Source organism: Branchiostoma floridae, chromosome 6 (genome assembly GCF_000003815.2).
Source record: "Branchiostoma floridae strain S238N-H82 chromosome 6, Bfl_VNyyK, whole genome shotgun sequence".
Taxonomy (NCBI): domain Eukaryota; kingdom Metazoa; phylum Chordata; class Leptocardii; order Amphioxiformes; family Branchiostomatidae; genus Branchiostoma; species Branchiostoma floridae.
In genome coordinates, this window is record NC_049984.1 from 7,582,346 (window position 1) to 7,595,370 (window position 13,025).

Here is a 13,025-nt window from a genome sequence, read left to right on the forward strand (position 1 = left end):
TACCAGAAAAGAGGGGATGATCACTAACATCTATGATGGCTTTAAGAAATTCACAAAAACCTTTCGTGGATGAAGATTTGGCATCCAGACAACACTTACTTGTTAATAGGTAATAAATACACTAAATAGCAATTACTCAAGCAACTAGATATGATTTTGGAAATGGTCCAAAATCATATCCAATTGCTCGAGTAATTGCTATTTGGCATACAAATTCTTTCACAATCACAGAGGTACATGTGCATAAATGAGGTCAAATCTTTCTACTGCAAACTCTTAATTTTCACTACATTGTATGAAGTGACATTTAATGAAGGTACAGGTATTCCAGAGGTATGTACCTTGGTTGGTAGTGGACACTCATCCAGCAACAGAATGATGACCGCTGGACCAAGGGGGTCATCCATGGGGATCACGTTGATCAGGGAGTGGACAACACTCAGCCAGCCCGCCTCTACACAAATAAACAAACAAACAAACAAACAAAGATCAACATACATTCAGGAAGTTCAAACTACAAACAGAAGTCCATTGGATTTCATACATTAAACACACTGTGATTTGAAGAAATTAACTGTGAAGCTCACAATTCAGCCTTTTGGCTGCCAGGAGTTTTCAATCAATAAACCAGTCTATATAGGAAATTATTTGTAAATCTTCCTTTTTCTCAGTACCTTTTTTTCATTTTTTGTATCTCAATTGTAGAAGAGCAAAACCTTGTAGGCAAACACTGCTATTGTTGACTGTGTTTATAGCTATTGTTGATGATGATGGGAAACAAATTATCGAACCTGCTGAACTTGAGCCATGAAATATAGAGGAGACAAGTCTCCTTAGACTGATGAATGGGTGATAAGTCAGATGAGTCATCTCCGAGATAACTGTCTTTCCTCGTCCATCAATAGAATATTTCCTTGTTTTCAGTACACAGGCACATATACTACAGTTAGGAATGGAATGATATTGACTGTATCTAATTGTGAAGATTTAGACGCAGTATCTGATTGAAACTGCCCATTGACTGCAGTATATGTCACTATAAATGTTATTATTGAGGGGGACTAGACATTCTGTCTGGGGATCTGTAGTAGAGAATGGCTGATTTAACCATCTTTCTGCTGCCTAAGTCAGCCTAACCTCATTCATAAAACAAATTTTCTGCCAGAACTGTAACTTGGCATGGAGAAGGTTGATAAAAAAGACAGGATAAACTGGATATACTGTCAAATTTCAAAATACTTAAGCCTAATTTTTCAGTTAGTTTAGATTTGTTTTTATCTTTGCTTTGACCAGAACATAATGTACAAGTGGTCAGACCATTGGGAAGATAAAAAAGACTGTTTCAAGGTTACACTGTGAAGTAGTAAGCCTTAAAAAGGAACACCAAACTAACTTTTTGGAATTGCCACTTTTTTCTGCATAGAAAAAATCTATAGAAACATCACTGCTCTGGACATCACTTAACTCATAAAAGCTCACATATTTTCATTTAATAAGCTGAAGAAAGTCCTAATGTCTTTCTAGTCGTCACGGTCATTCTTCTATCTATCAATGCAACAAAATTTAAAAATTCATAGCATTTCTTGAAAAGTTAACCAGGCTTGTATGTGGATAATAGCAGAAAATACATAGATTTACAGCAGGTATTGCTACATTGTACTTTGTAGGCAACAGTAGGAGAAATATGTAACTTTACAGTAGGGGCTGCCACATCAATGTTTCATATTCGCTAATGTAGCTACATGTACAGATTTGACATCACCCTGTTAAGTCAGGTGCTAGCTGATTCCATCCCAGGCTCCACCTTAATTACATTAGAGGGCCTTGAATGAAATTTGAAAAATGCTGTTCCTCAAAGCTTAAATGGATTAAATCATTTTACAAACATTTCTTGTCATTTTTGCCACACAGGAGTGATCTCTGAGTGGAGCTATGGGATAATTTGTGGAAAATGTACGGTTACTTTATTGTAGCGGGTGATTTGTGAGAGTTATCTGGTTCACTAAGGGAACACTCATCGCTTCTCGTGCATATAGATGAGTTCATTTAAGGTTTACATGTTAGAGATATGCAGGGTGCTGTAAAACACTCTGGGTAACACACATAGGAAATTACAATTACAATAGTGCTGCGTAACTGGGTACTGGTACAATATCGGAAAAATCTTTTACATACACTGTACAGGTACAAACCTCAATGTACGTACTGATTTTAACTGAAACAAGTAATTCCTACTACAAGTCTAGAACTATGATGTTCGTCCATAGGATGTCACTGTCTCCAGCTTTAATTTTTTGTCACAGTCATTGTTTGGAAGCCCATGTTGTCAATTTTTGTTGTAAATCTGTCATTTTATGCTTGGAAAAACACATTTTCATAGATTCTATTTCATGAAACTCTGATGTTTGGACACAATTGAATTAAATTTTTTTTCCACCCTAACAAGCGATTTTCCATCCCGGCATGGAGCGATCATGGGTCCAGGATACTCTCCAAGCAGAGGTTGAATCACACAGATATAGTAGTAGTCGCAAAAATTACACGGCGCTCTTCTTTTTCCGACTACTACTATATCTGCACGATTCAATCTCTGCTTGGAGAGGAGGTCCAGGAGACAAAAGAGTCTTTATGCTACAAGATCTTGGATTGAAGATTATGCTTACCTTTCTCTGCAATATCATGCAGGGCCAGCATGGCGTATGGCGGCTCCTGTTCACTGGAAAAACAACAAAACATAAAAGTCACCATTAGGTTTATCTGTTTTGTTTTGTTTTGTTCTGTTTGTTTCACATAAACAACGGCATCTAGGCATAACATAGCAGTTTTGTACACTCATACTGGGACGAGTGTGTCGGGTTCTTTAACATGCTCAAGGTGTGGCTGTCCTGAAACAAGTGAACCTCGGCTTTAGATGCTATAGAAAGGATTCCCTAACAGAGGCTTATTTTCACCTAAGTCGGGTGAGGAAAGTGGTGCTGATGCCTTTCCCAATGGCGCAACATTGGTACGGTACCTGTTAGGGATTCAAACCCAGGACCATTAGATTCTGAGCGAAGTACCCTAACCACAAAACCATCATGCAGCCACACACTTTGATTGTTTTACTTTTAGCAATATTTCATTTAGTTTTTATTGGTACATCAAAATTTGGAGTAGAAGTAGGTCAAATCACACCAGGAGGTAAGCATGGGTTTTCTGAGATGACAGAATAAAATGCAAGGCTGGGAATAACGACAGTTGCTTCATTAAAAGAAGCCTTTACATCCAGTAAAGATTTCATTTTCAAATAATTCAATGTAAATCTGTAAATCTTGACATATTTTGCAGTGGTTTTATATTCACAGTTTTTGTGTGAAATCTCCCCACAAACTCTTCACACATGGAACATTTGTGTTATGTTGCCTTACTAAAAACAATACTAATATTTTCATTTCAACAATGAACTATAATACCGTGAACCACTTCTATCTGCTCCAACTGCAAACTTACATCAATTTTCAGTATCTAATGCTCATATTATATTGAGCTAATAATTTTCGACATCTAACTAGTGTCATACCACAGGCTTCATAACCATATGAAAGATACGCGTCCTTGCCCTACATTGGAACAGTAGCTTAATATATTATATTTTGCCAATCAATTGGAGCACAGCAGGTTGACTTCAAAATTGGCTAAGACTCTGAACGACCTGAAATCATCAATCCCCGACAGGGATTCAGGGGGAATGTTCTACCAGTATGCTCTAACTGCCATAACTGCAAGGCTTGAAATTCATTATAGGAATTAGTTGAACTGGTGCTGCTGCCAAAGAACGGAGCAGCCAAAGCTGGAGCCACACTTATATCATAATATGAAGATAAGCATTTGAAGCAATAGAAGTTGCCGACATTGTGTGCCTACAAAACTGGCATGGTATGCCAAGGGCCATGATCTATCTCAAATAATTGATAAAGATGCACATATCTTATCCGAAAATATACAGGGCTTGAAATATTGGACGAATACACACTTTCAATATTGGAGATGTCACATACATGTAGTTATTTACAGTGGTTGCACCAGTGCACCTAGATATTTCTATATGTAAAGGTACGCTAGTACAGCATACAGCTTATCCTTGACCCTTAAGTATCAGAAGAGATATATCCACAGCTGCAGAAATCTCTTTTTTTTTGCAGTGAATGTTTTCATCAACCCTAGGTACATCATTGGGAACATAGCATTCCTGGCCGGGGCAATAAGGCAATAAATTTTGTCCTCACCACTTGCCCTGTGGTTGACACAGACAGCTGGAATCATACCTACTAACCACTGTGTGTGTATCACATATCCACAGTGATGGACAGCACTACTCTGTCAACACACCATACTTTACACAACACTTGCTGGCAAAACAACGTAACATAAAACATAAGTACCCTCAAAGTATATAGTTAAGATTAACTTTAAGTTAAATCTGTTCTTTTCAACATTGTAATAAATGATTTTCATTGATACGTTATATGGCAATCGAAGAAGCAAAGTGTAGATGTGACTTAAGTACAATTGGTCCATGGATTAAAACAAGCAAACTAATTATTAATAATGCAGCCATACATGTTTCTGAGCACTTCCAGTCAGCAAACGAGCTTAGACCAGTGGCCCATACCAATCTATTTTCTTGGTTCTCAGATTTTTGTAGGAAAACAAAGGGAGAGTGTGGCAGAAAGAAATACATGGTGATAAATGACACCATACCAATTTGATTTCATAGCTTTCAGAATTCCAGCTTGATCATTTTCTTCATCAAAAAAAAAGATCAAATGTGTACCGACAGACACTAGCCATTTATTTCACACCATTTCCCCTGTCGAGCTATCAAGAACACTGGTGATCAGTTAACTGGTACAGTACAGCACAAATCAATACTTCAGCATATGGTGCTTCTGACAGGGTGTCAAGAATAGATGCATATGAAGTTAAGTAATCTATATCCATCAGGGCTTCTTCAAATGCATTTTGGGGAATAGATGCACAGGGTACTGGTGCACATAACCTAAGTGCACAGAAGTACCTTACTGCTTCTCTTTAGAATTTGAATCTAAAACTCTAAAGCTGACGTAAAAAATTTCACAGTTATACAAGTTTTGTTATCTTTTCTGACACTTAAAAGTTAAATGTCAAGAAAAAGTATAAAATAGCATCTTTATGTACATAACACTACACAAATGTACTGGTTCAGCCAGTTAACAATTAGGTGAACAACTTGGCTAGGGTGACTTGTGTATGAAGGTATATTTTTTATCATGTTGGTTATTGTTGGATGGGGTGAAAGAACAAATCACACCTGTCAATAAGAACATCAGGGGTCCATCCTAGTGCGCTTTTGCCAAACAAGAGAAGTGCAGAGTTGCAATGCTCAAGCTATCACTATGGCGGCCATAGAGAATGTGTTTGCCTTGAGTTTTGAAAGAAGACAGCCACCTTCCCTTTTTGACATTCAAATTTCAAATACGAAATTATATTCAAATCATGATAAGCATAAAGACATGGCAAAGACTAGATTTTGTCTGGTAAGATTACAAATCTCAATAGATGTCTTAAGATATGAAACATTCAACTAAGAACATACTGTAATTCCTGATATTTTCACTGTAATGTTATGTTCACGGTTTTCACGGTGACGACTGTAACGTGAACTTATCATTACCGATAAAAAATAATTCACAGACTTTTTTCATGCGCACTTGCCTCGACAGTGAACATTTAGTTCCGAGAACAAGTTCAATTTTCTCAGACTGTGAAAATTTGGTACCGTGAAGATAAAGTGAATTACAGTACAGTGATTCCTTGAACATATAACTATGCTACCTACATGAAACAGATGTGTAGGATAAATCATGCAGTGTACTTACTTGTCCACCAGTGTCCGTATGACCGCCAGTGTGTCCAGCACAAGCTCATCGATGGTCACTTTCCTCGGCCGCATCCCGACGACCCTCGCGACTGGCGGCTGTGGCGCCGGCCTCCTCGGAGGTCTTCTCCGGTCCCTGTTATCCCCCGGTAGTCCCTGATCCGGCGTGGTCACTACCGCGGTGTGGTTGTTCACCGGCGGTGCGTTTGTCCATCCCGATGCCGGTACCGGCTGCGGATTGCTCGTGTACGCATTACCATGATCCTCTTCTTCTGCACTGGCCTGGTCTCTACACAGACAAGCGTTCCCCATCGTACACGCTGTTGTACAGTTCCTTTGATCAGGTACTGAGGAGTCCGCTGCAACGTGCAGCCTTCCCAAGGAGTTGTAGAAGGTTCTTTCCAAGACAAAGTATAAGACTGGAGCAACTTGAGTTCCCAACAGGTAGCCTAACCAAGAGGTCACGATCATAAATGTGGTGTGGATATGACATCGGTCATATCACAAGTACACATAACTATGGTCTGGAATTTTATTTTCTTTCTTTTTATGATGCAGTCAAGGCACAAGAGCGTCTTTCTGTGATCTGAGTAACAAGACTGGATGTTGGCTGTGGATGGATGTCCCTGTAAGCAGAAGAAGGTAGGATAATGTTCTCAAACACCGTGGTATTCAAGTTTTGAGGTACAAATATCTTACACTGCACTAGCGGAAGCGCTGTAGATAGGAAGCCATACCTAAAACGATATGGTTACCTCTTTCATTCTTCTCTCTTTGGTGAACGCACATTTTCTCCAGGACACAAGTTCACTGAAAACTATGAAGACCCAAGGAATGGCAAGGCAACGGACAGAGCATATAAGGAACATCCAATTTACAACATCGGGTAGCTGACTAGTGACTACAAAATTTTAATTCTCCGGGAGCTAAAGGAAAGAAAACGTACCGTACGGTTACCGTTAGTTTCTAGGGCCCTGACATCTGGGTCGCAGTTCGCAGCTGTCCGGCTTCGGGTCGAAATATTCCTGGCATTCTAAGTAAGGATCTGACACGTGTACAGGTGAAAATCAGGCCACAGGAATCGGTAAAACTAGCGGTTTCATCCGCCCACCTCCCCAGTTCGTTTGGACGGCGGCCATTTTGGATGGGAATGCCGGGTACCGAATTTGACCTCAAGTAACCCCCTCGACAATACGGACAGCAGCGACATCTATCAATAAATATATAAACTGCACGAGACAGACCAAGTTCGCGAATTGGCGTTTTATTTTAACACTTCCACAACTATCATGCTGATAATGCTGATCATGGAAAATTTTGAATGACACCTTCTTTGTAACGTTAGACATAAAGACAGATTCTTGAGTTGGACGATGGCGATCCGCGAAGGTAGAGGATTTGTGAACAGTTCAATTTACTATGCATTAAAGATCATTTGCAGGAAAGGTATAAGAAAAGTAACGCAACCATTCCAAAATGCAGAATTGTGAAGTTCGTCAAGCAATCACAAAGAAAACTCTGTAGTCATAGATTGAACGTAGCGTTAGATATAAAAAGATTACTTGACCACAGGTTTTGCCCGTCCAAACGAAGACCTTACGAAAGTCACGGTTCATGGGTTTTGTTGTGTCAATAAAGACTACATATATCAAAAGCCCAGTGAACCATTGATTATGTAACATAGGCTAGCGTTCTCACGGCCACCTTGTGTGTCAACGACCTGTAAGAATGAGTTGACTTGTGCCATGGCGCCCTGATGCCATTTATGCATTCCAACTTTTTAACGATAAATAAACATTAGAGGAAAACAAGAGGCAAGCCAGAAAACATTGGATATTGCAGGTACTAGGTTCAATCTTGAATAGCGGCAGGAGTCAAATGTACACTCGAGCTAGGCCAATCATGGTGATTCATTCCATTTCATTCGAGAGTGCGTACTTAATGCATGGCACTCTTTACATTTATAAAGCAACAGATAGGTTATAGTCTCATTCAAAAACTATTAACGTACATTGTATTTATCAAGAGTTATTTACATATTTCCTTTCGCCATAGATACAGATACGTTCATCACAGGCTAGATTATTCTACACAAGATTCCAGAATACTTTGACACAGTAAAAGGTATTTACATATTTGTTTTAGTGTAGTACAAGTGTAAACAAAACATCAAAAGACACATTAGATTTTCTGTAACATTATACACTCTAGGATAAATGACTATCTAAGGCAGACTACGATCAAGGACATTGATACTTGTAAATACTATTCCATAGTGTACAAGGTCGCTGAAGTTCAGAATAGTGAGTTTCTTCCGAGGATCACAATTCGAAAATGCGAACTTAGGATTCAATACCTAGGGACGGTACGATAATTATCGCGAGGGAAAGGACTGGTGCGTATGAGGTCGTTTCTGACCGGTTCGGAGCAGTATATTTTACACATCGGTGTTAGATTCTATCACAAAATACATTCAAGCCAGAAACACTAACCCAGCCCCAAGCACCGGCTCTCCTCCGATTAATGTCGTATCGTCCCTTCATTTCACTTGATGGCCTGTTAAGAAGTCTGGGTAACTGGATTTCCATTGGGCGTGAGACTGGGCATCACTACGCGTGACTACGGTAACGCCTTTGCTGAGTATAGTTTGGTGGTGTGACACTTTTCTCGCTTTACTTCAGAATCCTATCATTCATCTCTTGTACTTTTAGCTTTGTTTGTTTGTTGTTGGTCCAGAACTGTCAATACAGCTGTACATATTTTAACTACCCTTTGTGTAAGGAGTTAGACAATGAAAATGATAAATTTATTCATTTTAGACAAGTGGATCCAGATATTTTTGGAATGCCGACCACTTGTTGTGTGAATGTGACCCCTTGACATCACCGTCAGGGTTACCATGACGACAGACACAGTCATTTGGCGGGTAGTAACAGTCACCGACTGTTTCTAAAACACGCTGAATCGCCTCGCCCTGGTGGCTCTCTGTTTCGGAAGTCGATGAAAGATTGAGCTTTCTGGCGCGCTCACGTTTCCTTCCTCTGATCCACTGCTTTCTCGTCGGTCCCTAAAGCGTGAGGGATTAACCGGCATCCCCGAGAGCCTCCTTGAAGCATCAAAGACGTCCTGGTCTTCGTCAGACGACTCTGACCCACCCGTTTTCTTGGTGCCTGGAGCGCTCATCCCTTCAGCCTGTTCCTTGACATTGTCTTTCGAGCCCTCTTCTTCTGACAAAGTCTTCATAGTGGAGGAAAAACCAGAAACTGGCAACCTATGGCCAAACGATCTCTTCCTTTCCTTTGGCGCAACAGGAGGTGCAGCAATCAGCTCTTCATCGGTGCTGCTGGAACGCCGAGACATCGGAACGTCCCAAGGATGCACCTTTGCCTGTACCTGTTCCTCTTCAAACTCCTCTTTTCCTTTGAGCGTCTTGAGGATGTGACCAAAGCGCTTGCGAAACCGTCGAACATCCTCCTTTCGTTTCCCTACCCATCTCATAGGATCTAGCCGGCTGCCATCCTCCACTGACGAGTGCATATCCCCGGCATCCTTCTTCTCATTGTAACCGGAATCTAGACTGCTGGGAAGGGACATGCTGCGTCTCTGACCCTTGGCATAGGCTAGAAACATGCGCACGGAGTCCTCAAGATCGGAAGCAGGATAGTCATTGTGTCTCATCACACTCATACTTCTACCTCTTTTCAGAAATCTTCCAAGCCTGGACTTCTTTTTCTTCTTTCTTTCTGTCTTCTCATTGTTGTCTGACTCATTACTGCTTTGACTTTGTCGCTCACCATCATCTTCTTCGTTTTCGTCTTCTTCAGAAGGCGTCTCCTCCTTCGTTTCCTCCAGTTCTATATCATCGTTGCTATCACTGGAAGGATCGTTTAGATCATAGAAAGGGCGTCCTTCAATTGTAACTCTTCTTTGTGCATGTACAGGGAGCCGCTGTGTTGGTCCGTTCTCATCGTCGTCTTCGATTTTGGGCACCTTTTTGCTTCGATTCAAAGAAAATAGTGAAAATCTTCTTGTCTTTGCCTTTCCTTCTTTTTCCGTGTATCCGTGGTCACCGGTCTTCCAAGACGTCATGAAAGACCCCACTGAGAACCCCAAATCTGGAACGCTGAATCTTCTAGATCTTGGTTGACGCGTGGCGATGTGCTCTATGGCGACTTGATCCTCATCTGTAGTGTCGATATCGATGGAACTTTTCCTACTGGAGAACGATAGTCGTCGGTAAGCAGATTCTAGAAGACTGTCAGTGCTGTCGCCTTGACTGGTCTCACTGTCATCAGACACCATTGACACCCCAGACAGCTTCCGCCCGATCTCATCCCGATATTTCCGTCCTATGTCCATGATGGCCTCCATCATCCTACTTCCTGATGACTTTCTCCGTTCACCAATGCCGTCTCCGGGTTCAGAATCAGACTCTTCCAGCAGCCACGATGGCATGAAGCTTCTTCGTCTGAAGGCACTGCCTCGTTCTGCGCAGGGGTCCCAAATGGAGACTTTGCCAAGAAGCTTCTCCTCATCAAGGGTTTGTGTCTGATGCCGAACGAACTCTAACCGCTGGAGTAACTGTTCGGGGACCTCCTGTGGGGACTGCCCTGCTATGGCTTCTGTCAGCCGGTGGTTCAGGTGATGGTGGATCTGCACAATCTCCTTGTTGCTTCCACATGTCAGCAGGTTCTGTCCCAGCTCTATCAGCCCCTCGTGTTCGTCCGTGCGAAGCCCGTGCTGCTGCTTTGCCTCTTGTATCTTTATCCACATCTCCATCGCAAAGTCATCCACTCTACCGAGCAGCGCGGCCTCCTTCTCCTTCACCGTCTTCGTCAAAGACTCGATGACGTTCTTCGCCTCTTCTTGGATTTCCGCTCTCACCTTTTGAACTGTAGCTTGGAGGTCGTCGTCAAGCTTCCATCGCCCTTCCCTACACTTACGAATCATTTCCCTCGCTTCCGACCTGTAGACTTCGGCCTTCTCCGACAGTCCGGTGATGTCATGATACATGTGCTCTAGCTCGGTGCAGATGCCGCACGCCATTTCTCGGCAATCCTCGCAGAAGGACAGCTCCGGCTCGCCGTGCTGAGGGCAGATGGAGTTCCGGCTGAGGTGCATCTCTATGAGATGGAGCGGGGAGCACTCCTCGCAGAGATACTCGTCGCAACTACGACACACCCTCGTGCAGGGTAAGAGACACCGTGCAGGATCGCGGTAGGATTTCGCTTTGTGATGACAGTGGTGCCTCCGAATATCTACATCCAAATCACAGACCGATATAGCGGTACAGGTCTGGGATAAGCGTGAGAGAAACTCCGCTGCCCTGTGATACAGTGCATCTAGTCCTATCTTGGGCACGCGTGTGACGATTGCACAGAGGGGACAACTGAGTTGGTTGTCGGATCCAAGATGGCGGCTGATACAGCGGAGACAGAAGGCGTGCCAGCAGTAGAGGATTCTGGGATTGTGCAGCCGTCGGTAGCAAAGTCGGCAGAGGAGGAAGTTGAATTCTGCAGGCAGACTGTGGTCTACAGCCGCACTCCTCCTCCTTCCATCGTCATCTCCGTCTGTAACAAGCAAAAAGTCAACATGGAAATTTAGAATTCGTTCCACACTCGACACAGGTAACAATAACCTGTGGTTAGGGTCGTCATGGACGTCCAGCCAGAAACCTGTGTTTGAGCCGAGCTACATCGCGAGCAACCAACGGGCCTTATGGAAATGAGTACGGTTAGATCCGATCATGTGGATAGAAACTTACAAGCCGGTCTTATTCAGCTTGTACTTACTGTACAAAACTAGTATACTGTACAAAACAAGGCGATTTATAGGTTATAAAGTTACGAAACAAACAAACAAACACATTATGTGGAAGGACATCAAACCAAAGTCTATAAGGATTCGATTCACTCACTCCGGGAGGTATCCCTACTCTTATCGTGCCTTTTCAGATTCGAACCCAGTACCATTAGATTCTAATTCAACAATCGTCATTAAAATCATTTAAAGCACTTAATGTGCATTTCTACACTGTCTTATGTTAATGGCCCGTACACATTTCAATAAGAGTCAATATTGCCACACTAGACTTGCAAAGGGTTACACAACGCTATTAGGCTAATGTACTTTTACCACTTGGTCTATCTATGTTTAGGTCTCTCTCTTTTTTGCTGAAGGCGTTGGCGGCTTCTTCTGACTACTCTACCGTTTTGTTGCAATGTTTGTTTTTGTGTTGTATTATGTAAGAGTGTCACCTTTTGTTTCCTTTACAAATGGCCTTTTGCGTTTTTGTTTACGTTGACTCATCACAGCATTTTTACCGGCAACGACGGCTGGAAAATCCATGTCTTGTATACTGATTTCTGGAGTAATGTCTTAATTGTGTATGCTAATGGCATTTTTTCTGCGAGCATGTAATTTTTTGCCTTAGACAGACTGGTACAACAGGCAAGTATATGGCGATTTGCAGTATGGTCGCATTTCTTTTCTTCTTTTTTTCCTTTTTCTTTTGGAAAAGAGTACACACAGTTTTGTGGCCGAAGTGCGACAGAAAACAGAGATGGAAATAGTTTGACTAATATAACTTAAGATGTTTTAAGCCGTAGATATTGTGTGGCACATGGCTTGATCTGCCCTCCTTTTAGTATTCCAGAAGACCACACTTGTAGAAGTCTTTCTGCGTGATTGCACGAGACGAAATGTGTTGGCACGAACATTCACTGAACATAACTTGCTAAAAGGGCACAAAGGCACGGATGTTTGACGGTAAATAGTCTTCTTCTTCTTTTGCGACAGTAGACACAATCACTGTCCCTGTTTGTAAACTGTCCCAACAGAAAGGGGTGACATGCCATGACTGTGATGCTTTGTTGGAATCCCATGTCACGTTAATGCCACAGTTTACGTCTAAAAATAGACCCTTTGCAGGTGTAACGTTAACGCCGATAATACCACTGGGTACCTTTAGACTATTACACTTAAAACGGTGAATTTAATTTTAATCTACTGATACAGCGTCGATTGTCCATGAAGTATGCACACTTTAGCCTCTCCCGGGCTTCGCGTGGAACTCGGTGCTCCTAATTGTAGAATATTGGCACAGAATAGAGTCAATATAGTACGCTAG

At 42.0% G+C, this 13,025-nt stretch overlaps 1 protein-coding gene across 2 annotated transcripts in view; it reads right to left on the reverse strand.

Annotated features, from left to right (window-relative positions):
- LOC118417970 (RING finger and SPRY domain-containing protein 1-like) overlaps positions 1-7,076 on the reverse strand; it is a 14,586-nt gene extending 7,510 nt beyond the window's left edge. The window contains exons 1-4 of one of the 2 annotated variants that reach the window (XM_035823755.1): positions 6,854-7,076; positions 5,898-6,522; positions 2,664-2,716; positions 342-454 (exon numbers count right to left, since the gene is read on the reverse strand). In XM_035823755.1, the coding sequence (XP_035679648.1) occupies positions 342-454; positions 2,664-2,716; positions 5,898-6,367 (636 nt within the window). In that variant the 5' untranslated portion in view covers positions 6,368-6,522; positions 6,854-7,076. Of the gene's footprint in view, positions 1-341; positions 455-2,663; positions 2,717-5,897; positions 6,523-6,842 lie in introns of both variants that reach the window. The other variant, XM_035823754.1, reaches the window with a different exon arrangement.
- Positions 7,077-13,025: the final 5,949 nt, after the last annotated feature.